This window comes from Ovis aries, chromosome 14, assembly GCF_016772045.2.
Source record: "Ovis aries strain OAR_USU_Benz2616 breed Rambouillet chromosome 14, ARS-UI_Ramb_v3.0, whole genome shotgun sequence".
Classification (NCBI taxonomy): Eukaryota; Metazoa; Chordata; class Mammalia; order Artiodactyla; family Bovidae; genus Ovis; species Ovis aries.
In genome coordinates, this window is record NC_056067.1 from 9,595,498 (window position 1) to 9,619,394 (window position 23,897).

General features: G+C 48.5%; 1 protein-coding gene across 4 annotated transcripts in view; it reads left to right on the forward strand.

Moving 5' to 3' along the window:
• CDH13 (cadherin 13) overlaps positions 1-23,897 on the forward strand; it is a 1,037,580-nt gene that overhangs the window by 941,230 nt on the left and 72,453 nt on the right. For all 4 annotated transcript variants that reach the window (XM_004014934.6, XM_060398282.1, XM_060398281.1 and 1 more), the window contains 2 exons: positions 3,133-3,315; positions 6,684-6,937. In XM_004014934.6, the coding sequence (XP_004014983.2) occupies positions 3,133-3,315; positions 6,684-6,937 (437 nt within the window). The remainder of the gene's footprint in view (positions 1-3,132; positions 3,316-6,683; positions 6,938-23,897) is intronic.

The following is a 23,897-nucleotide window of genomic DNA, read 5'->3' on the forward strand; positions in this document are numbered from 1 at the left end:
GTCTCCTCCCCCATAGTCCAAGAGCAGAGGGGTCTCTCCAGCCACACACACCTCCCCTCTGCTCCACAAAGGCCCCGTGCTCCCTTGACCACTAGCCTCTGCACCTGCCATTTCAGATCCAGGAGGACTCTCACCTTTCACCTCACTAACTTTTCGTCTTCATTCAGTTCTCAGGGAATTCTTCCCTAATGACCCTCGCTAGGCTGTGGCAGGCAATGGGGACCTTGAGTGGGCATGAGTACCAGAACTGGTGGGGAGCAGATGTTACTGCAGTCCAGGTCTGGATGTGACCTGAGGCTCACTCGGTGGCCCTGGACCAAGCTCTTCCTTCCTCCTCTAAGCCTGCTTCTTCTTCTGCGACCTGCAGGGTCCGGTAGCGCATGTGCCGCCGTGTTCCGCTCCCAGGCACATGGCAGACAGCAGTAGGTGATCACCGCGCTCCTTCCTGCTGCCCCCAGAGGCACCGCCGGCCGCTCAACACGGCGCCCAGGCAGCCTCACAGTACACAGAGTGGGCCCTCACGTCCTCACCTCAGCCATCCTTGGCCTTGAACTCTTTCTCTCCAGCCAAACTGCATATTATCAATAGAATTACCTGTGCAGGTCAAGAAAATACTGAATCCTAGGCCTAACCCTAGATCAACTGAATTGGAATAGGGTTAGTTTAAAAAAAAAAAATAAGAAGTGTTTTTAAAAAGCCCTCAAGGAGACTCCAACAGGACTAGGAACCACCAGTCTGATTTCAAGCTCTGGAATTTCATAATTTTTGTGAGAATGTGGGGAAGATAGAAGGTAGCACTAACTTAAACAAGACTCAGGAATCCAGTCAAAATCATTGTCTCCTGGAGCTGTTTCTATGGGACAGCACCCTCCACGTCCCCTTCACTCCAGCTCCTCTCCATCCGGTGTGTGTATTCTAAGAATTCCCCAGCACCGCTTCTAGGAAAGGGAGACAGCCTACCCAGGTTTACTGAGGTATGAGAGATGAATGAATTCCCATCCCCAGCATGTCTCGCCCAAGGCATCAAGATTACGGCTTCTGATTAATGATTTGCAAGTCAATTAATCAGCCACCGCTTTCGGGACTTCATTTCTCAAATTACTTCTCTTTGAACATCAGAGCCTTCTGACATTGTCTTACTGTCTTTAGGTTCTCTTTCCTACTAATTGAAATTCCAAGATATTTCTTCTTCTTCTTCTTCTTCTTGTCAGCTTATTGGTGTTACTTGCTTATAAAATATTTGCAAACAGATTACTATTCACCTGTACTGCGTCAGAGGTAAGCACCAAAACAATACTATATGCTTCCACCTCAAAGGAATGTGCTAATAATGATGGCTTGTGAAACGCAGTCTATGGGAAAGCTGATTTTTCATTTATTGATTTATTTTTTCACCACACCTACTTGCAACAAACATTTGAGATGTATTACAATATAAATATAGGTACAACAAAGCTCCAAACAATTGATTTATATGTTTCCTTAGAAAATGCTTTTCTAAAGTCCTGCTAGGTTGGGCCAGGGGTAGGAAGGATGAAGCTGGCTCCCTTCATTAGGGAAGATGGTACAGTCATGCTCTGGAGTCAAACTCTAGGGCTCCAGTGCCAGCCCTCCCCTGTATGAGCGAGAGCGCTCTGGTATCCGGTCACCTGTCCTCAGGGTGAGTGGGGCTGTACTAGGGGAGAGGCAGCCGTGCAGTCATTTCTGTGCAACTTACCATGAGACCTTAAGCTCCGAAGGTTAGCACAAGGCCCTTAGCGTGGCCTTAGAGGTCCCACTGGGCCAACCATTGGCCGGGTGGTGTCCTCCGAGGGAGAGCTTGGTAACAGGCAGGTGAACAGCCTTCTCCCCAGGGCCCTCCTTGACCTTGGCTGGTGGTGAGCTGGGGGTCCCTGGGGACAGGCTGGGGGCCGTGTTCTGCAGGGCTCCAGAGCCCTCACCACAGCTGCCCGCTGGCCAGACCGAGGCTATGAGGCAGCGCCTCTTTCCCATCCGCTTCTCCAGGACCAAGTGGCGGCAGCCATCTGTCTGCATGGGTCCCGGGGACCCGCCCCTCCCCCCACCCTATTTGGGTGGCCTGAGGACCCTGAGGGCTATCTGGGTCCTGGGCTCCTGGCTCCCCCGTGATGACATCCAGGCAGGGTCTGAGGACCAGGCCCTGAGGGAGCTGCCACTGAGATCTGCCTCTTCAGCCAGGCCTGGGTGCTGGTGGGAGGACCTATACTTGGTGCTGGATGAAGGTATGGGGGGTGCTGGTAACTGGTCCTCAGAGGGATCCCCTCCTCTAACCCAGGCCCTAGACCTCAGAGGGTGAAAGTTGAGCCTTAGGACCTTGCCCTTACTTGTCAGAACAGAGAATAGCGTTTGTTTCGGTGGAGGTTTACAGGAACACCTGACCTCAGGAGCAAAGGATCTGACAGCAAGACGTTTGCAACAACTACCCATGCCCCTCCTGCACCTTTCCTAGAAAAGGGTTTTGCTGACAGCTTTCCAGAACTTTGGGGTTTTTAAGGCATGAGCCGCTCATCTCCTTGCAGGGCCCTCGATAAACCTGTCTCTGCTCCAGACGCTGACATTTTGATGTTGTTTGGCCTCACTGTGCATTGGGCACACAGACTCACATTCGGTAACAGAGCTGCAAGAACAAATGCATAAAGGCTCAAACTCAATCCAAGTCTGGGTCTCACTCAACAGCAGTTCAGGATGGGCTTCTGTCCACCTCCTCATGATGGCTCAGGGACCCTAGCGCCGTCCCTCCTTTGGCTCCACCTTCCTCTTAGGCCTCGTGGTCATCTGCATCCAGGTGGGGAGAAGGAAGGGGGCCCAAGGGAGGCACAGCTCTTATCTCAACACTCACCTCCAGTGAGCCCAGGCAAGCCCTGACCACAATCCTCTGATGAGAATTCAGGCTCATGGCCCCACGTAAGGCTGCTGCCAGAACCTGAAGCCTGGCATCTGTTGGCAGAGCAGAGCACCATGGTCGTCCTCTGTTTTGCTTTATCATTTAATGAGATGCTAGGGGTGACGTGCCCCGTACCAGGCATGTCGTAGGAGCGCCGTCAGTGGTCTTCGCTATGTTGTTGTTGTTTCCCCAAAATAGTGACAGTCACGGTCTGCTTTGTTTGTTTACAGTTTCAAGCCACAGTCGAGGAAGGAGCCGTGGGAGTTATTGTCAACTTGACAGTTGAGGACAAGGACGACCCCACCACGGGCGCGTGGAGGGCCGCCTACACCATCATCAACGGGAACCCGGGGCAGAGCTTCGAGATCCACACCAACCCGCAGACCAATGAGGGGATGCTCTCCGTCGTCAAAGTAAGGGTGCCTCCAGTGCTCCTCCTTCCTTGCCTGAGCATCCAGGGCCCCCAGCTGAGGATAAATCAGCCCCAGTCTCCCCCTCCCGGAATTAAAATAGAGAAAGTTTCCCACTTGAGGGAGCGCTTTTACCCTTACAGCCTTAAAATCAGCCTGTTCCACAGGTTCCAAAAACTTAAACTTGTGTGGAACCTTAAAACACATTCTCTAGACATTTCATAGTTAATTATCAAAGATATGCAAAAATGGGACCTGTGAAGGTTTCCTAAAGATCCATACTCAAATTGTGGATTATCACATTTCCTCTCAATCTTTCTTAGCAGAGTCTGGATTACTCTCTTAAACACAGCAGATAATTACACACACAGGGTGATCCTCAGTATGAAACTGCCTGTGAGCACACAGCCCTGCATGCTGACCGCTCTCTGCTGCAGGGAGTCCAAGAAGGACATGTGACCACAATGGAAAGGGAGGGCTCAGAAACGTGGGAGGGAGGGGGTGGCAGCAGAGCGTGAGTGGCTGGTGGTCCCCATGTCCTGAAGGAAGGGGTCTGGGAGGTTCTGGGAGAGCTGCCGCCAGACCAGGCCATCTGCGTAATACAGCTTCTTTTCTGGGGGCTGAAGCAGTTTGCCTGAGAAGCAAGAAGCAGCTGTATTTATGGCAGCCGTGTGAGTGGACAAAGCAGAAGCATTGCTACCCACCCCCTGTGTGCCCTCAGCTAAGACGCATAACTGTTCTCTGTGCCTCGGTTTCCTCGTCTGTGAAACGAGGGTGCCAGGACAGCCCACCTCTTCAGGCTGTTGTGAGGAAGTCACCAGCTCATAAGTGATGGGCACTTGGTGCCTGTGTGTGTGGCCAGTGGCTGCTGTAACAGTGACCGCCAACGTGGAGGCTTAAAGTCCAGAATCAGGTTCATGGGGCTGCAGGTGGTGTGGCTGGCCCCTGCTGGAGGCTCCGGGGACAGCAGGGGAGAGTGGAATTGACGTGTCCTCGTCCTTCCCGGCTTCTGGAGCATCCCTTGGCCCGGGGCCCCTTCCAGCATCTTCAGAGCTGTGCCCCAGCGTCTTCCTCTCTCTGCTCTGACCCCTGCTTCCATCGCCACATCTGCTCCTTCCTTTGACTTTCCTGCCTCCCTCTTTCGAGGCTCCCTATGGTTCCGATGAGCCCACCTGGGTAATCCAGGCTTCTGTCCCCAGTTAAGGTCCTTAGTTTAATCACATCTGCAAAGTCCCTTTTGCCATGTAAGGTAACAGTCGCACGTTCCAAGGATTAAAATATGGACATTAGGGGTGGGGTCATTATTCAGCCTAGCCAGGCTGTATAAACATTTGCATCGGCAAAGTTCCATATGCCACTGGGGGTAGGACCCAGAACCACTGAGAATGTCAGATTTTAGAGACGCTTCCCACTTTGTTGGGAGGACAAGGGCTCTGGGTTTCTCCCAAGCCTGCCCTTTTCAGAACTTGGTCCAAACTGAACCCCAAACATGTGCCTGCAAAGAGCAGCTCTGCGAGTTCCCAACTCCTCTTCCCTCGTCAGGACCCCCAGGAGATCCTGACACTGCCCTGCGCTCAGCACTGTAGTTTCAAAGCCGTGAAAACCGTAAAATAACAGCCTCTGGTGGCTGTCTGCATCTCATCCAGCGTCCATAAAAGGTGGCAGGCAGTTTTCCAGACCTGCAGCTGTAAGACAAAGCTTGGGTAAATACACATCCCCACGTAAACCCTACAGGAGCACAGTTCTCCCAGCCTGTATTTGCTGTGGCTTGAGTGAAATAAAATACAAGCAAAGCCAGACTGGAGCATAGTGTCCTCCGGTCCCCACACTCCCCCTCTGACCCAGCATGCTGTGAGTCTGAAATGTCCACATCTACACGAGTCACCTGGAACGCTAGCCAAAACGCAGAGTCCTTCATGGGCCTGCGTATTTGGGGCTTCCCTTGGGCAGGACAGAGGTCTGTTATCAGAAAGGAGGCAGCAGTGGTAGGTTATTCTTGTGTTCCAGGGAGGGAACCACAGTTTAGCTCCTGGGTGCCAGCAGCTTTACATCTGTTAGGGCTTAACACCCTAACATCACCCTGATGGGAGGAGTTCTAGGTCGGGGCAGGAGGGGCAGGCCTGTTACTACCAGGAAGTATTTCCAGGCCAGCACTTTGTGTGTGTGTGTGTGTCTGTGCATGTGTGCACACATGTGCATCTGTGCACTTTCCCAGGTGTGGGCTGGGCTGCATGCATGTTAGCTGTAATCATTATAGAAGTTAGTGTAACTCTGCCTAAAGTTCCTCCTGCTCGGCCTCTCTGCTTACACCTTCTACCTCCTGTGCCCACAGAGCTCTTTCAGTCCTCACCCCCCATCCCACGTTCCCAGATCCCTTACAGCCTGCACTGCCATCCCCTTCCTTCTGGTTGGAGTGAATCACCTCCCTGGACTCACTTTAGTCTCGTCCTCCCAGCAGGAATGTCCATTATGTCTTGGGTCTCATGAGTTAGCTACTCATTTTCCCGGAACACTGAAATAAAAATTGTGTCCTTGTCTCACCCAAATGTCTCCCACACACCCTCCCATCAACAGGAAATGTCACCCTCACTGCAGCTCACGGTTTAGAAGGAAAGTGGCAGAGTGGATGTGGTCTGTGACATTTTATGGCGGGCAGGGCACCACGTTCATAATGTCTACAGTGGGTTTCCTTAACGTCCTCTGATGTTAGTCTACCCAGCAGCAGAAGAGCTAGCCACCAGCAGCACCTTTGCATAATCACCTAGAAGGGGCCTCAGTGGGGCTGCTCGTTGGCGGGAGAGCCTGCCATGTATCTGGCATTGTGTCCCCCTGCCCAGAAAATGGCAATAGAGCCACTGAGTCTTGAGGACAAATGAAAATGCCCCCACAGGCTTTCCAGTGCCCTCAGGGGAGGCAGGGCCCTGCAGCTTAACCCCTCATGTCTTAGCCTCCCGAATACTTTTCCTTGCAGGACAATCTACTAGGATAACATGCGCCCACTGAAGCCCACAGGCATGCTGGAGTTTGGGGTCACAGGCTACAGGAGGGAAGGCTTTTCATGTCAGCATCATCAGGGAATCTTCCTCAAAGAGATCTCACACCCAGAGACCCAGATCTCTGAGACTCATGCAATTGCTATGGTTATTTCTCAGTCTAAAACCCTCAACAACTCTCATATCTAACTTGATATCTGTATGTTTCATACTCTTTTTCTGAAAGAGGGCCCCAAGTTGCACAAAACTTCTTAGTCCACAGAACCTGGATCCATCCCCGAGTGTCCACACGTCCCGGCGGCTGTCAGAGGGCCTGTGTGCAAAAGTGCCCGCCCTCTGTGGCAGTCCACATGCTGAGCCCCCCTCTCTGCCTTCCAGCCTCTGGACTATGAGATTTCTGCCTTTCACACCCTGCTGATCAAAGTGGAAAACGAGGACCCACTGGTGCCTGACGTCTCCTACGGCCCCAGCTCCACGGCCACTGTCCACATCACTGTCCTGGATGTCAACGAGAGTCCAGTTTTCTACCCGGACCCTATGATGGTGACCAAGCAGGAGAACATCTCCGTGGGCAGCGTGCTGCTAACAGTGAATGCCACGGACCCCGACTCCCTGCAGCGTCAGACCATCAGGTGGGTGGGCGTCTCCGTGGCCAGAGGCGGGAGGCGGGCGGGAGCGGCTCTTCCTTCCGGGTTACCATTGACTTACAGACACTACACACACTGCTTTACGACCTGGCTGAGCAGGAAGTCTGTGTCGTGATGAAGAGTTGGCAGCCAGTGGCACCAGGGGACCAGGCTGACTCCACGGGGAAGCTGGCCTTGTACCTGGTTCCTGGCTGCAGAGCAGCCCAGGAGGAGAGGGGCTCCAGGGCTGTGTTCCCACAGGTTCCCAGGGCTCTGCCGGTATGAAGCACAGTGTGGAAGGAGCTGCCACCCAGGGCCCCTTGCATCTCAGATGCTTAACCTGCTCTATCAGTGGCCACAGCTTCTTGAGAAAGGCTTGGCCAGCTCCATGTACAGTTAAGGGTGTTAGGAATTCAGAGAGGTTCACTAGCTTGCTCAAGGCTGCCCAGCTTAGTAGCGGAAAAATCAGGATGGAGACCTTTTGGTTCAGTATGCAAAGTTGGTGCTCTCAGCCAAGTGCTCTGGACTCTGAACTGTTAAGGGGAAGGACTAGATGTTACCTAGTACTTAGAAATGGACCATCGGGGTTGAATTAGCTCAGTTGGTAAAGAATCTACCTGCAATGCAAGAGACTCAGGTTCGATTCCTGGGTCAAGAAGATCCTCTGGAGAAGGAAATGGCAACCCACTCCAGGATTCTTGCCTGGAGAATCCGATGGACAGAGGAGCCTGGAGGGCTACAGTCCATGCGGTTGCAAGAGTTGGACACGACTTAGCAACTAAACCACCACCGTCGGGGTTGAGTTTTCCATTGATGATTGGCAAGCCAAAAAAAAAAAAGGTTCAAATTTGTAGCCTTCATTCCTTAAGCTCTGTCCAGTACTTCAAAAGAAGGGATTTTCATAATGAGATTTAATTAAATGAGCATTATCTGCCATGCATCTCGTGCTGGTGGAGACCAGATGCCCTCCCTGGTGCAACGTTTCACAGTAAACACATTGGCATGCAGGTCCAAACGTGCGCTTGTCTCTGCAAAAGGGCGCTATTAATCTTCCTCCTCCAGAACATAATCTTCTCATAGGAGATACCGATAACCATGTATTAGACACACTTCAAACAAACATGTGTCTTATTTTTCTGATTTGAAATAGCTGGAAACACGCCACCGTCTCCATGTCGCCCACAGGACCGTGGAGCAGGCTGGCAGAAGCTATTTTCCAACCCAAACGGGGGTTTATTTCTTACAACAAAACTTTCTGAAATTCCAGATGAACTAGATACAAGCACAAAATAATGCCAAATCCTGTAATAATGTGAATCTGAAATAGCCATTCCTTTTTTTTTCTCTTCTCCTTTAATTTCCCCCTTTTCTGTATAGTGTTTGACAAAGGAAACACAACATTTAAACATCAAAGAGAAAGATCAGGAAATCTGTAACTTAACACACTGTAAGGTAGTTGTACAAATTTAGGATGTCTCTGCTGCTACTGCTGCTAAGTCGCTACAGTCGTGTCCAACTTTTTGAGGCCCCGTAGACGGCAGCCTACCAGGCTCCGCCATCCCTGGGATTCTCCAGTCAAGAACACTGGAGCGGGTTGCCATTTCCTTCTCCAATGCATGAAAGGGAAAAGTGAAAGGGAAGTCGCTCAGTCGTGTCCGACTCTTTGCAACCCCATGCAGCCTTCCAGACTCCTCCGTCCATGAGATTTTCCAGGCAAGAGTACAGGAGGTAGAAGAGGTGACTCCAGGATGGGTAGGAAATGCACTGAAATGGGGCTGATGTTGCTAAGCTTGGGATACTGCCTTTGCTGAGTAACACGGGATGCTGGCAGGCATGACAATGTTACTGCCATGAGGAGGGGCTGAAGCAGGTATCTGGAATCTGGGAGTAGATGCCCCACTAAGGTGGGACGGACAGGGAAGAGGCGGGTCTGTCGGGGTTCTTTGTTTAAGACCAACTCTGGCTGACTTGGGCAAAAGGGGACTTTGTTGGAAGATCCTAGGGACAGTTTATAGAACTTTTCCCCACTGGTAACCACTAGTTTTTTCTCTATATCTGTGAGTCTGTTTCTGCTTCTTATATGCATTCCTTTGTTTTCTTTTTTAGATTCTAGTATAAATGGTAACAGAGTATTTATCTTTCTCTGCTTTATTTCAGTAAGCATAATATTCTCTAGGTCCATCCACATTGTTGCAAATAGCAGGATTTCATCCTTTTTATGACTGAGTAATATTTCACACGTATTTGTGTGTGTGTATATATACATACATATATATACACACCACATTTTCTTTATTTGTTCATCTCTTGATGGGCACTTAGGTTATTTCCATACCTTGGCTATTGTAAATAATCCTGCTATGAACATTGGGGAGAATGATGTAGCTTTTCAAATTTGTAGGGTTTTTTTTAATACATGCCCAGGTGTGAAGTCGCTGGATAGTGGTTCTTTTTTTTTTTTTTTTTGTGGGCCCTCCACACTGTTCTCCATAGTGGCTGCACTAATTCATATTCCTCACCAACACTGTACAAAAGTTCCCTTTTCTCCACATCCTCTCCAGCATGTGTTACTCGTGGTCTTTTTGATGATGGCCATTTTGATGGGTGTGAGATACTATCTCATTGTGGCTTTGATTCGCGTTCCTCTGATGATCGGTGATGTTGAGGAGTTTATAGGATTGGAGAAGATGCTTGGACCAAGGCTGAGGCAGCACAGGAGTTGTTGCACCTCTAGGTGGTAGGGCCTGACAGGCTGGCACTGCAGGAGCTCACAGGGAGAGTGGCCCACCTGCAGCCACTGTCCACCCTTGTGTCACTCAGCTCACAGTTCATGTCGGGGCAAGTCTGCTTTGCCTGAGCTGGAGCCGTGCACCCCAACTCAGAGCCCCTTGGCAGTCAGAGGCGATGTTCCCAGACATGACTGCACCTGCCCCCACCTCAGGCAGCTGATTGAGAAGCAGGAAGGAAACCCATCTGGCAAATGGGGTGTGGTGCTTGGAGTATGGCAAGCGGCCATGGCCGGCAGCCCCGGCAAACGGAGTCAGGAGCCGTGATTCCCGCCTGGAGAGGAGCAGCTGACTGGCGAGGGACTCCAAGGCCAGGATTTGAGCTTGGAGAACAGACCAGCAGCTGGAACCGGAATCCAGTGTTTCCCCATTCTATCTCGCATGGAGCGTTAGTGGCACCCACTGTGAGAAAAGGTGATCTGAGAAAGCAATTTGTAACTTACTAGACGTGAGACTTGCGGTAAAAAGCAGGAGCAGAGAAAGCTCTGAAGAGCTTCCAGTTTCCACAGTACAGCTGGTCATCACAGGTGTTATGTGACCCTCAGTCACAAGTGGCAAGGACCCATCTCAGACTGACTTTTTCCAGGAGTGCCTGTGCTGGCCCACAGCATCGAAAATGAGGGCAAGGGCATTCAGCATGAGGATTCCAGGGCTCAGAATATATTCCTTCCCCATCTCTTGACTCTGCGCTTAGCCTGGTTTGGCTTCATCCTCAGCTGTCTCTGTGTGGCTGTAGAGGGCTGAGGCACCAATAGCAATGCCGGGCCTCAGTCCTACCAGAAAGAAAAAAAAAGATCCCCCCCAACCAGAAGTATCTGCCGGAGGGCCAGGTGTGGGTCTCACTGAGCCAACTCACTCACACACACCTGGCAGAACGGCAGGATGGCGAGAGGTCCCCGGGGCCAGTCCTGAGGCGTGAGCACACTGGGAACCCGGCATCCAACCACGAGTACCTGGGAGGTGGCTTCCCACAGGAATGCCAAAGGCCCTTCCCAGAGGATAGAAATGATTCTGAGTCATCAGGGGCCACAGAGAGCCACTGCGATCAAGTTCAATGTCACGGTCCCCTTGGAAAATATAATTGAGGTGTTCCTCTGACTGTTTGGCTAAGAACTGTAGCACTTACAAATGGGTCTGGCTGAGCAGTGTCTGGACAAGTCCCTTTTCCAGCGCTGAAACCAAGTAAATGTGTGTGTATGTGTGAGACACACATTTCCCTCTCTGGTCTGACTCTTTGGACACATTCCTTCCTGCTGAGATCCAGAGTTGCCTGGAAGTGACCCTTTCTCAGCCTGGCACTGACTGGACCTCCCTCCGCCCTTCCCTCTCCCCCCCAACCCGCCCTTCCTCTCCTGGCACTGATCTGAGCTCCATCAAAGGCAGGCATAACATCCCTGACAGGTTGAGCTGTTGTCACAGAAACTCTGCGGGGAGAAAAGTCTCATTAATTATTTGCAGCCTTTGATCCTGTACAGGAGAAGTCGTGTCCCTGAGAGGCCCTGTGTGCAAAGGCTGAGCAGGGCTGAGGGGAGGGGCCAGGCTGGGACACGGTTTTCTAATCATCTGCACTCAGCTCCCCAGAATTCTCAGAAAGACGTGATGACCTTGTGTCTGTGGTGGTGGTGCTGGTGTTTTCTTAATGATTCCTCGGGGAGCGGGCGTTGGAAGAGGGAGCAACTTTACACTGGGAACTCATTTTTATCTCAAGGAGAGCTCTGAGTTCAACTGACAAAGTCACATGTACTCCAAGGGTCTTGATTCCCAGCAATAGCTCCCCCCTGGCTCTGCACTCCTGCATGCTATCCGGGTGTCCCTGTGTGTGTGTGTGTGTCCACGCGTCAATCCCGGTGCCGGTTACCCTTGGTCTGTCCTTTACTCCATGCATCTCTTCCGTGTCTCCGTCTCTGTCTTCCTCCCCATCACTGTCTCTACTGGCATCGCCCCCATCCCTCTAGGACCGTCTTTCTCTCTTGTCCCATGGCCATCTCGTCTGTCTGCTTATGTTCCTTCCTCCCTCCCATTCATTCCTCTCTCTCCTCTCTTTTCTCCTCCTCTTTCCCTCTTCTTCTTTTTCCTTCCTCCTCCCTCTATCACCCTCTCCCTCTATCACCCCCTCCCCACTGTTCCTCCTCTTCTTTCTCTGTCTCTCCCTCTCCGCCTGTCTCTATATCAATATCTCACTCCAACACTGTCGGTGCCTCTGCTCCAATAACCCCATCTCATCTCAGACGACTAGCCAGGCACTCAAGGCATCTCAGCACAATGAGAGACCCGGCACACCCGGCCAGGGTGCAGACAGCCTGATTCAGCTCCTGCCCCCACCGCGGCGGGCCTCCTCCCTGAGGGCATGCGGGCTCCCTCCCTTGCCCAGGAAAACTCCTCCCTACCCCCAACCCCCGCAAAACTTAGGACCTCACTTCTGACTCATCCTGTCCTGTCTTCTGGTATGGAAAACACGTCTCAGACACAGTAGTTCCGCCGCTGCCGCTGGATGCCCTCTTTTATCTCACTAGGGAATGTTAAAACCAGTGAAAGGCACCTTGATCTCTGAGAAGCCTGTAACTCTAAAGACAGGAGGTGTCCAGGCTTCAGAGTGAATATTCTCACTAAAAAGCCTGCGTTATTAACGCTTGTTTAAAAGCCCATCGCATTGTGCTCTTAGCCAAATCCAAACGGACAGCAGTGGGCTATGACAGGTGAAATTCTTCTTCTTAATGACTTGTATCTTCTTATCCTTATTATAAAGTTAAGATAGTTCATGGAGGAAACTTTTGAAAAGGCAGTTGGGAATAAAGAATCTAATTTTAAAAATCTGTGATAGTTCCACCCAAGGAAATCCCTTTTTAACAGCTTGGATATATCTCTAGTCACATGTTGGAGTACTTGTTTTTATTTTCAAAGTTGGCTCACATCACCCACTTTGCTTTGAAACCTGCCATTTTTACTTCCCAATATGTGGCGAATAGCTTCCCATGTCAAGAGACAGCCACTATTTTTAGTTGCTGAATAGTATGCATTCTACTACTCTGTTACCCAAACATGCTCATTTATTTATCCATTCCCTTGTTGTAGGCTATTTAGACTATTTCCAGTCATATGCAATTATTTTTGTAAAAGGTCAGTGGACATGCTTGTCACTAAATTGTTTAATGCATCATTAATTTTCTGAAGAATTTTCTGAAAATGCTGTGCAAAAGTGTTGATGTTGCTAATGTTTTTGTCATATAAAGAATTCTATTTTTACCTAGGCAATCATATTTCTATTTTCCCTTATGACTTGAATTGATGGTTAGAAAGTTTCTCTGCTCCAAGGTTATATGAACATTGACATGTTGTAAAATAGAGCTGGTTCCCATAGCCCAGCCTTTCAATGCGCAGAGGCAAAGAGACTGGCTTCAGCTCTCAGGACGGAATCTGCCTCCACGAACACCAGAGAGGGATCTGGCCCTTCTCGAGATTTTAGTGTCTCCAGTGAGCAAGGGACCCATGCACCGAAACTTGTTGGCTAATTATTGTCAGAAATAGCAGCTCAGTGATAATGACTCTATTTCCCCAACATCCTCCAACAGTGAGATGAGAAGCATGGACCAGCCTCACCATGGCATCAAGTCGGTTGCTTTGGTTGCTCTAGGGATATGGCCAGCAGCTCCATCATTTTGAGAGGTCTGAAAGGACTTATTTCACTCTCTGAATGACCAGGGGATTTCTATTGAGGCAGCCAAGTAGCCATTCCTATTCCAAACATTTTTTTTTTAGACAGAACTCATCTTCTCTCTCTGGTCTGTATTAAACAACCTTATAGCAGAGACTTCTGCCACACACTGAACGTGTAAGATGTGAGCTGAGGAAAAGTATTGTCCTTGCCCAAGTGAAATTATCCTTTGCTGCTCAGCATTTCTGGGAAAAAGGATCATTCATCCTGGGAGCCCCACAAGTGTTTGTCCAGCAGCACTGTGTCTGTGAGGATTAAGTTTGACTGACTATAAAAGGAAAATTGAAAACGATGGCAGTTCAGAGAAGATAGAAATTGGTTGTGTTTTTTTTTCCTTGTATAAAATAAGTATAAAGCAGCTACTGCAGTCCAGGGCAGGGATGGCAGTTCCACAAAGCTGGCAGGGGCCCCAGCTCCTTCCTGCTGACCATTCAATCGCCTCTGAGCTGGCAATCTCTGCCTCATGGACTGTGTTAGTTGCTAGTGCTCCAGCCTTCATATCCGTGTTTCAGACAGTAGTTTGGGAGAGAGAGAATACAGAAGGGAGTCTCCTATATTTTAGACAGTCTTCCGGAAAGTCAAACACTTTTATATTTGAATCTGATTGGTCAAAATTAGTCGCACGGCCACAACCTAGCTGCAAGAAATACTAGGAAGCATGGTCATTTTTAGGTGGGTAGCAACCAGCTTTTAAAAGTGGAATTCTTTACTAAGAAAGGAAAAAAGAATGGATATTGTAAGGCAACCAGAAGCTTCTTCCATGAACACCTTTGGGTGTTGAAACTTTCTGTGTAATAAAAGACTACAGGATGAATTTTACAAGATGAATACATGCCATGAAATTAGATTTTACACAATCAAAATAATAGATAATTGTGTTGCCAAAGATAACTGCTTGAAAAAAAGCGCAAACATTATCATTTTCCATTCATTCCTTTACTGAATTCATTTACTCGTATTTGTTTAGTGCCCACTATGGGCCTTACACTGCTTGATGCAGTGTTTTAACCTGTGAAAGCAATGATCTCTGCCTAGAGCCTCCAGGGAGCTTATAGTCAAAAGAGCAAGAGCGATACCCCAGGAAACAAAGGAAGAGGGAGGGGGAAAGGGAGAGAGAGGTAAAGGAAGGAAGGAGAGAAAGAAGTTGTCTCCCTGGAAAGTAGGGACCAGCGGTCCCCAGCTGGGGAGAAAGAGCCAAGCAACAGAATTATTTCTTTCCAAGCATCATTGTAGTCTCACTGGTCAACAGATTCCTAAATCCTCTAGAAATGCCACCACCCCGATGCCTTTGAGCTGGTCTCTGCCTCCCGGGAATGGAGTACGAGACTACACTAGGCAAAGATTGCCAGGAGCCCTGGATGCATGTTTTGCGTGACTAAGATGCCTGACATTTTTATATAAACATTTACCAAAAGCACTGAGGGCAGTCTTGCTTAACTCTCACAACCACCCTGTGAATGAGAAATGATGCGTCCACCCCTTTTATGAGGAAAACGTAACCTCTCTGAGCCTAAGTTTATGGGAAGAAAACGTACAAATGAGGTGAACTACTGGGGCTTATCTCACCAACACCTCGCCCATGCCTGTTTGTCTTTCTGAGGTTTAGGCATCCCCCTGCACGTGACTACCTTACTTTCAGACTGCACTGCCACTGGCTTTCTGAAAGTCTAGTATAACATTTATCACGCTTCACTGTTACACTATTATTTTCCCCTAACCCTCAGCCTCTGTGAGGGTAACGATCATTTTCACCTCCATCCCTGATAAGCCATCAGGGCCTCATCAGTACCATTTAGTTAATTAAGCGCTCAGGCCCAGCACCAAGGCCTTCAAAACTTTTGTCCTTGACAAAAATTTCAAGGACTCAAACATATAATCTGCCATCGGCAAAGTTTGAAAAGAAAACAGCAAACTGAAGTTAATAAAGACTGAGTGTCCACAGCACCATGACTTGAGCCATGTTGAATTTAATATTTGAAAAAACGTCATTACATTGCCAAGAGCTTCCCCGGTGGCTCAGTGGGAAAGAATCCGCCTGCAGTACAGGAGACTCGTGTTCCATCCCCGGTTGGTAAGATCCCCTGGAGGAAGAAACGGCAACCCTCTGCAGCATTCTTGCCTGGAAAATCTCATAGACAGAGGAACCTGGCAGGCTATAGTCCATGGGGTCACAGAAAGTTGGACACAATTGAAGCAACTGAGTACACACACACCCTTTACATTTGCAAATTATTTGTAGATCACACTGTAAGGATGTCTGGGTCAGCACTAGAAAAATCATAGAGGATTATTAGTGAAATATTCCCACAGCCGAATTATTCCAAAAGTATAAAAATTATCTCAAAAATTATGCACTGGCGATGTGGTACATTTCAGTCTGTTTGGTGTGACTTGGGAGGAGGCTACCATGGACAGAGAAAATTCTTAGAGGCCCAAAGGTCCTCTTTTATTATCTTATTGGAGTGTAGTTGATTGTGGAATAGGAAATGGCAACCGACTCCAGTATTCTTGCCTGGAAATTCCTACGGGCAGAGGAGCCTGGCAAGCTACAGTCCATGGGGTCACAAAGAGTCAGACACGACTCACACAGCTGGTTTACAGTGCTGTGCTAATTTCCGCTCTACAGCAATGTGCCACAGGCGTACATACACACGTGCATTCTTTTCCACATTCTTTATTCTTGTGTATCTCAGGATGTGGAGTGTAGTTCCCTGAGCTCCACAGTAGGTCCTTGCTGTCTGCCCTTTCCACATAGAATAGTTTGCATCTGCTAACCCCAAAGCTCTGCATCCACCCCTCCCCACCCCGTCCCCTTGGCAACCACAAGCCTGTTCTCTGCGTCTGTGTGTCTGCTTTTGTTTTGTAGGTAGAGTCGTTTGTGCCATAGTTTAGATTCCACATATAAGTGCTACTATATAGTATTTGTCTTTCTCTCTCTGACTTACTTACCAACTACGATAACCTCTAGGTTCATCCTTCTTGCTGCAAATGACATGATTCCGTGCTTTGTACGGCTGCAGAGTATCCCCTTGCTTACGCGGGCCACCTCATCTTTGCCCCTTCGCCTGTCCGTGGATATTTAGATTGTCTCCATGTCTCGGCTGTTGTGAACAATGCCGCTGCAGACATAAGGGCGGGTGTATCTTTTTGAATTATAGTTTTGTCTGTATGCCCAGGAGTGCGATTGCTGGATCATTTGACCACTCTATCTTTATTTTTTTAACATAAATTTATTTATTTTAATTGGAGATTAATTATTTTACAATATTGTATTGGTTTTGCCATATCTTTAGTTTTTTGAGGAACCTCCATACTGTTTCCCATAACACCTGTACCAATTGAAGGTCTTAAAACAGCCCAGCCCTGGGCCTGGCCTATGGATGTGCTTGGTAAACAAGTATAGTGTGGTTTGCCAGCAGCTGGGGTGGAGTGTCTGTATGCAAGCATTTGTGCATAAGCAGACATGGTTTTTTGTTTATGGATTACTATTATTTTTCATCTTCAAGTATTGTCTAATGTCTCCCAACTGTGGACATATTTGCATGTGGCTTTGCTTTAAACCAACCCCAGGGGCAGGGAGGGGGATGGCCTGAGCAGGACTGATCAGCCTCCCACTGGGCTTCCCAGGTCCATAGAGTTAGTTAAGGAGCCAGGTCCATCAGCCCCCTCTTCTTCCAAAACCATGAGCCAGATTGAGCCCATTCTTTAAACACAGAATATCGGAATCAGATCCCAATTGGATCCTCGTCTCTCTGGAAACCGCTGCCTACTTCGTCCTGATTTCTTTGAGTCTTTTTAAGTCATTTCCTGCCCCTTCCTGCTCTAGACTTGGAAGCTTTTAAGCTCCGGTTAGATTCATTCATGGTCTCAAACTGGTGCAGAATGCAACATGCAGTGATGAAAATTCAGTCCGAAAAGATTTGCTAAAATGCCCACTTCCAGGTTTTGCTGGTCTTCTTGTGACTCATCAAGTCTTTTTCTTTAATACCTCATTTAATCTAATATTGGGGCCCATTCAAAGGAAATCACACGAAAAAATGATAGGAAATTGAGCAAAAATCATCAGCTGGCTATGTGGCATTTTGTTCTGTATATTCTAAGACCTTTGGAAGCAGATGGCAAAAATCAGTTCCCTTGGAAATTAGGATTTTGTCATCACTATCAGTTCTCAGGAACACAGAGATTCAAAATGTATAGTAGCTCACCATTACTGGGAGGAGAAAAGAGGATTGTAACTCCTTTTGAAAAAAGAAAAAACAGATTTCAAAACCAGATTTAAGAGTTTAATTTGGGGTGACTCCCACCTTTTAAATTTTAATCAGAAGTTAAAGGCCAAATAATAACATTTCTACCTGGGGAAATGAAAAGAGCCTCCATCTACTAAAATATATTATTAACACTTCATCTTAATTAAATGTGCTTACTGACCTCAATAATAGGATTTGGGATGAGGTCATTTCTGTTAGGTGTTTTGTTTTGTTTTGTTTTTTTGGTGAGGTATTTCTTTCTTGAGTCAACACAGAGCTCAATGTATTGTGTACAGTGGCGCCTTTGTAATTTTTAATTAAAGTGATGTTCCTCCATTGGAAGATCATGGTGGCAATTGTTTAATTGCCTATTCTGCTATAGAATTTTTAATTATTTATGAAATATATAGCTTACTCTTATTTTTAACAATCAGATTTTCTGTTATGAAGATGGCAATGGGAAACAAGATCTAATAAATTAAACAACTGAATCTTTATAGATTTAACAGCTTCAGTGGCTAAAAATAGAATTCTGGCCTTTATAATGATCTAGAGATGGAAGACTTTCATTATTAACCTCAATCAGAGGTGCTCGATTTGGTTACTGTGATACAACCGACCATTTGGAAACACAGTTGAAAGGATATTTTACAATTTACCCACCTTTTTAACATCCATCTACGTATTATTATAAACTGGCCATGGGCCAGACTTTCATTATTGATAGCATGGTTTCAAATTGGTTACATTTTAATATAATTATAATGGTCACTGTTGGCAGCCTAAGAAATTAATTTTCAGGACCAATAAAAAAAATATTGACAAATGTTAATACTGTTTCTTGCTCAATGTTTTCTGAACTGTTAAATCTGCTTAGCTGTCTGTTGTTGTTGTTGCTGCTGTAATAAAGGCATTTGAATTAGATGAGGGTTGCTACAGAAGCTACCCATACAGCATTGATTGAGAAAGCCACACACTTCAGGACTGCAACAGAAGTCGGCCAGGGAAGATAGCCGATCTATTTTATTATCTCAGTTTGTCTGTCAATCACCAGCCAAGGAGCACACCTTGGGCACTCATGAACAGCGTATCACAGCATTAGCACTAACTCAAGTAATGAAACCGCAGACAGTGAGTCTTGAACTCATTCAAGAAGCTCACTTCATCTCTGCTCCCAGTTTGCTCTCCAAATGAATCCTGAAGCTCTATTTTCTCTTGATATGTTTACTTCGGAGGTTTCCCTCTGTAGTCTAACCATACAGACAGGAATCTCAGGATACAACCAGACTTCATGTCACCGACTTTAACAGCCTTAGATCCTTGTGAGGGGACTGCACACGTGCAGTGGGGCCTCTGGATTTGGATGAGGGCTAGGACAGAATAAGCCACCTCTTTAATCGTTACATGCTTTATTCATTCCACAAGCGCTTAATGAGCACCTACAGTATGCCAGGCCCTTTTCTTGACACTGGGGATATAGCAGCAGGTGAAACAGTTGAAAATATCTGTCATGATGGAGATTATATTCCTGTAGAGGAAAGAGAAAACAATCAAGAAGATAAATTTTAAAATAAATAGCATAGTAGCAAAGAAAAAAAAAATAAAACAGAGAAAGCAGTAGGGTCTGACATCTCAGGAAAGAGCTGAAAGAACCGAAGGGTGAGCCATGCAGATATCTGGGGCAGAGTGGTCCAAGCAGGGAAGATGACGGATGCAAAGGCCCTGAGGCTGAGTGTGCAGAGTGTGTGATGTCGGGGGAGGTCAGTGTGCTTGTGCAGAGGGATCGAGGCGGTGGGAGCAGAGGCCAGAGTTATGTGTGGGTAAAACATTCACTCTAGATCAAACACAAGATGGAAAGTTAAACGCTCTAATGGTTTTAGAAGAGAGTCTGTGGGAAGGGTTCAGGGGAGGGGAGAGAGCAGAGAACCAGTGGGGAGGGCACTGCAGTGATCCAGGTCTGGGAGGTTGGACTTGGCAGCAGCAGCGGAGACCATGAGAAGCAGGCAGATACTGGAAACATTCAGAAGGTGATGGTGTTACCCAATGCAAGTTCCTGTGCCCAACACATAGCGAGGCCAAACAAACCCAAACGTAAAATGTCGGAATCTGGAGCAGAGAAAGCTTTATTGCAGAGCCACCCAAGGAGAATGGGCAGCCCCTGCTCGTAAAACCCCTGAACTCCCTGAAGGGTTTCCGCAAAGCATCTTTCAGGGCAGGAGAGGGAGGGGTGTCCCAGGGTGTGTGATCAGCTCCTGCACAGTTCTCTGATTGCTGGGTGGGTTTCAGTCCTGGGGGCTACCTGCTCGTGATCAAGTAGTTAGTTTCTTCCATTTGGCGGTGGTTTTAGCATCTGAAAAACTCAGGAAATAAGCATCATATATTATTATCTAAGTACTTCAGGAAGGAGCAAAAGCAGAAGCTCCAGAGAAGGGGTTACAACCTTGAGCCTTTGAGATTCCCCAAAGAGGTGAGCAAAGGTGGGAAAGAAAGAGAGACCCCCGGGGTAAAGCCCTTGGATGTTCTGCTGTTCTGAGGAGTGGCCCTGCCTGGCATGCTGTACACGAGGCTGCTGCCTGAGAGTCACTAGCCAGCATCGTTACATACAGCCTGTGCCCTTAGCTGGGCCATCAGACCTTGGAGGGGCAGATCCAGCGTCTGCCAGGCATGGCTTCCCTGGGCTCCAGGGTGGTGTGGACACTCAGAGCCAGGGGCAGCCTGGTCCTAGGTCAGCCTGGCTCTGTCCACCTCCTTCTCTGCTGTCATCAGCACCTTGTAATGCCTCCTGTGGTCCACTTTCCTAACACGTTCAGTCTATGTCAACCTCTTTCTTGCAACTACCCTGGTGTGCTCACACTTGCAACAGAGCAGCTGGCATTTACCGTGTCCCAGACACTGTTCTCCACGCCTTATATGTACAGTCACTTCTGATTTCCCAACAACCCTGTAAGAAAGGTGCGACCATCACCCAACTTCACAGCTGAGCCACCAAGGCTCAGGGAGATTGGAAAACTGGCCCAAGATCACAGGGATTGGCACACAGGAAGATAAATTGCAAGACAGAGCTCTTGCCTCTCCACACTGTGCCTCTAAACCAATACACAGAAAAAGCTCAGCCCTCAGTGTGCGATTGCGGACAGACCTGAGAGCGTTTCTCTACCAGCTTTCTGCTTTTCAGAGTACAATTGCACCTTCCATTTCTGATTCTCACTTGACAGTCTTCAAATCTTTGACACATCTTTCTGCTGAATGTCGCAGCAAAGCCTGCTGCTGCCCAGCTACCTATGAGGACCACGGGGAGGTGGTCTGGGCAGAGCTCCCTGGACCAGAGACTGGTCCCTCGGGCAGGCAGGTGTCTCAGCACACTCCTCTCCTCACGAGGAACCTCTTCCCACCCTCGTCGGGCCGGGACGGCTTCACCTGCTGGACAGGCATCTGCTGCACCATTGACGATGCCACCGTTTTCCCAGGCTGCCCCCACCTCTGGGCATCTTTCCACTTAATTCACTTCCATGTGCTCCCACATGTATGATTGTCTTAGAGAGAACAAAAGCTCCATCATAAAATCCTTTCCTAACACTGCCAAATTTACTAGAAGAGACTAGAAAACATCAGCTTTGAAGGAGGTATTTTCTCAGAGGACGTAAAGGAAACAGCTCATGACTTTTCATTCCATCAGAGACTCTGTCTTGCCTCCAGGAGCTGCCCCAGTGGGCTGCAGTGGAAGGAGAAAGGCCCCCGGTCTCACACGGCCTCACAGAGAAGTAGCAGAGCCCAGGGCCCTGGTGGCCCCCGCTGCCTGCCAAATGCCAGACTTCCTGAGCAGAAACCCCCACTCATCCATTCTCCAGATGTGTAACCCTGGGCAGACAGTCAATTTCTCTGTGCCTGTTTCCGCACTTGTAAAATGGGGCCAATAACATCTCGGTTAGGGTCACTGTGGAGGAGAAACTGGTGGTCCAGGTTAAGCACTTCACCTGCAGCATGCCCAGCACAGCCCCCTTAACTGACCGGTCATCATCCTCAGCAAAGAACAAAGCACGTCACCATTGTTTGAAGGTGGCTCTCTGAGAAGGAAAGCAGTTTTTCTGCAGTCTGTGGTATTCAGGCATTAAGGACCCACAGGAGAGCAAGTCTCTGGAGACTCTTATCAGGGAAGTGACTTAATGGATGTTAGTCACAACTCCAAGTTGCTGGCAGGCTTCCATCTCTGCTCCTCCCAGAGCCCCTACTGGTGGTCTACAAGTTGGCCCAGGTATCACACTGCTAAAATCCCATTTGTGCCATTTCTAAAACCACCATTCCTAGGAAAATGGAATAGAGCAGGAAAAAAGTGTTAAATAATGCATTGCGTCACCTGCCCTTCGCTTGCCCACAGGCAAGAACTCAGAGTTGTTGGGGAACATGCATGCACGGCGAGCCGTCATCAAAGACCAAAGATTCTCTCAACTGGCGTCTGAAGGCTTGCAGCTTGACTCTTTGGTGGACAGGGGTGCTTGATTTTGCAATCTTTCTAGAGTGTACATATAACATACTCGTATTTTCTACTAGTAAAACTGTTCCTGGTTTGGGCATCATGATTGAATTTATCAGTATTTTAAGACACCCTGCAAATCACATGATGCTGGGCAAATAACACCATGATTTGCAGGGACTCTGTCACCCAGACAAGTTTCAGATCTGGCTGAATGTTTGAAGAGAGAGGAAGCAAGCAGACCATTACCTACGAGCAGAAAAGGAGAGCACAGTTCAGCACCTCTCATTATTTCTAGTCCCATATCTGTCAGGATCCATGAGTGCAGGCAACAGAAGCAGCGTCAGCTACATGAAGTGGAATAAAATAAGAATTCACTAGATTGAGAGAGGTCATCACAGACTGGATAAGTTGGGAAAACATGAGTGGCCACCAAATAAGACTCAAGAGGGAAGACGATGTGAACCATTCCAAAGGGATCAGCCTGATTCTCGTGTTACACTTCCTGTGTCTGAGCCTGAACTCTACCGCCCACCCCTACATCACTTTCTGCACATGTGTGGGGCTTACTGGAGCTAAGGTGCACGTCTCTTGTCACTGCTACCGCATCCAGGCAAGGCTGGGATGGGGGCTGCCTCCCACCACCAACGCTGCACAGAACAGGAGTTTGTCCAAAAGGGGTCTTGGGATCCTGTGTGGAACGATGAAGGGTGACAAACAGCCAGAAATGTCAACACCCACTAGAAACCCTTTCTGCAGATGGGAGTTTCCCACAATGCTGGTGGCCACAGCTCTTCCTGGGGGCACCCTGTGAGGATGGGCGCCTGTGGTCTGAGGGACCAGCATCCGCACGTTCAGTCACTCTGCTGAGAGCTCTGTCTCAGAACGAGCACATGGGGCTCATGGGCCAGAGGCAGCTCAGTGTTCACAGGGCACCGAGGGTGGAGAAGGACGCAGAGCCCGAGGTGTGGTGATGGCGGAGGAAGGCGAGGCTCTGGGCTGACTCTCAGGGCCAGAGAGGGAGCACCGCCCCAAGACCTCCCGCTGGGGATGGGGAGGTGAGCCAGGCGCTCTCCTCGGTGCACAGAAATCTCAGCCATCAAAATAGACAATCTTTTGTTTTATTGGAGGATAGTTGCTTTGCACTATTGTGCTGGTTTCTGCCATACATCAACAAGACTCCGCCACAGGCACCATATGTCGCATCCCTCTTGAACCTCCCTTCCACCTGCCACCCATCCCACCTCTCTAGGTTGCCACAGAGCACTGGGTTGAGGTCTGGAATCTAGAAAGGTGGCCCTGATGAGCCCATCTGCAGGGCAGCAATGGAGACGCAGACACAGAGAACAGACTGTGGACACAGGGCGGGAAGGAGGGGCTGGGCAGACAGAGTAGCGTGGAAACGCACACACTCCCCTGCGTGAAATAGATAGTGGGAATTTGCTGTTTGATGCAATGATTTTTTAAAATCAAAGTTAATGCAAAAATCCATGATAAAAATATCAAATTTCTAAGGCAAGTAGGATTAGAGTGACTGAGTTTTCCTTTTGTGTCCCGCTCCGGTATGACTCAGCACAGCACTGTGAAAGCCACTTTTCTACTTTGGGCCCACTTCTGAAAACTTAAAAGGTGGGATCAGAAATGCTTAATGATCCCGTGACCCTGCAACAGGACTGAAAGTGTGTTCAGCTAAAACCAAGGCAGCGCTGAGGACCCTCTGTTCCCTGAGTCTGCGTCATGGTGGGCCAGA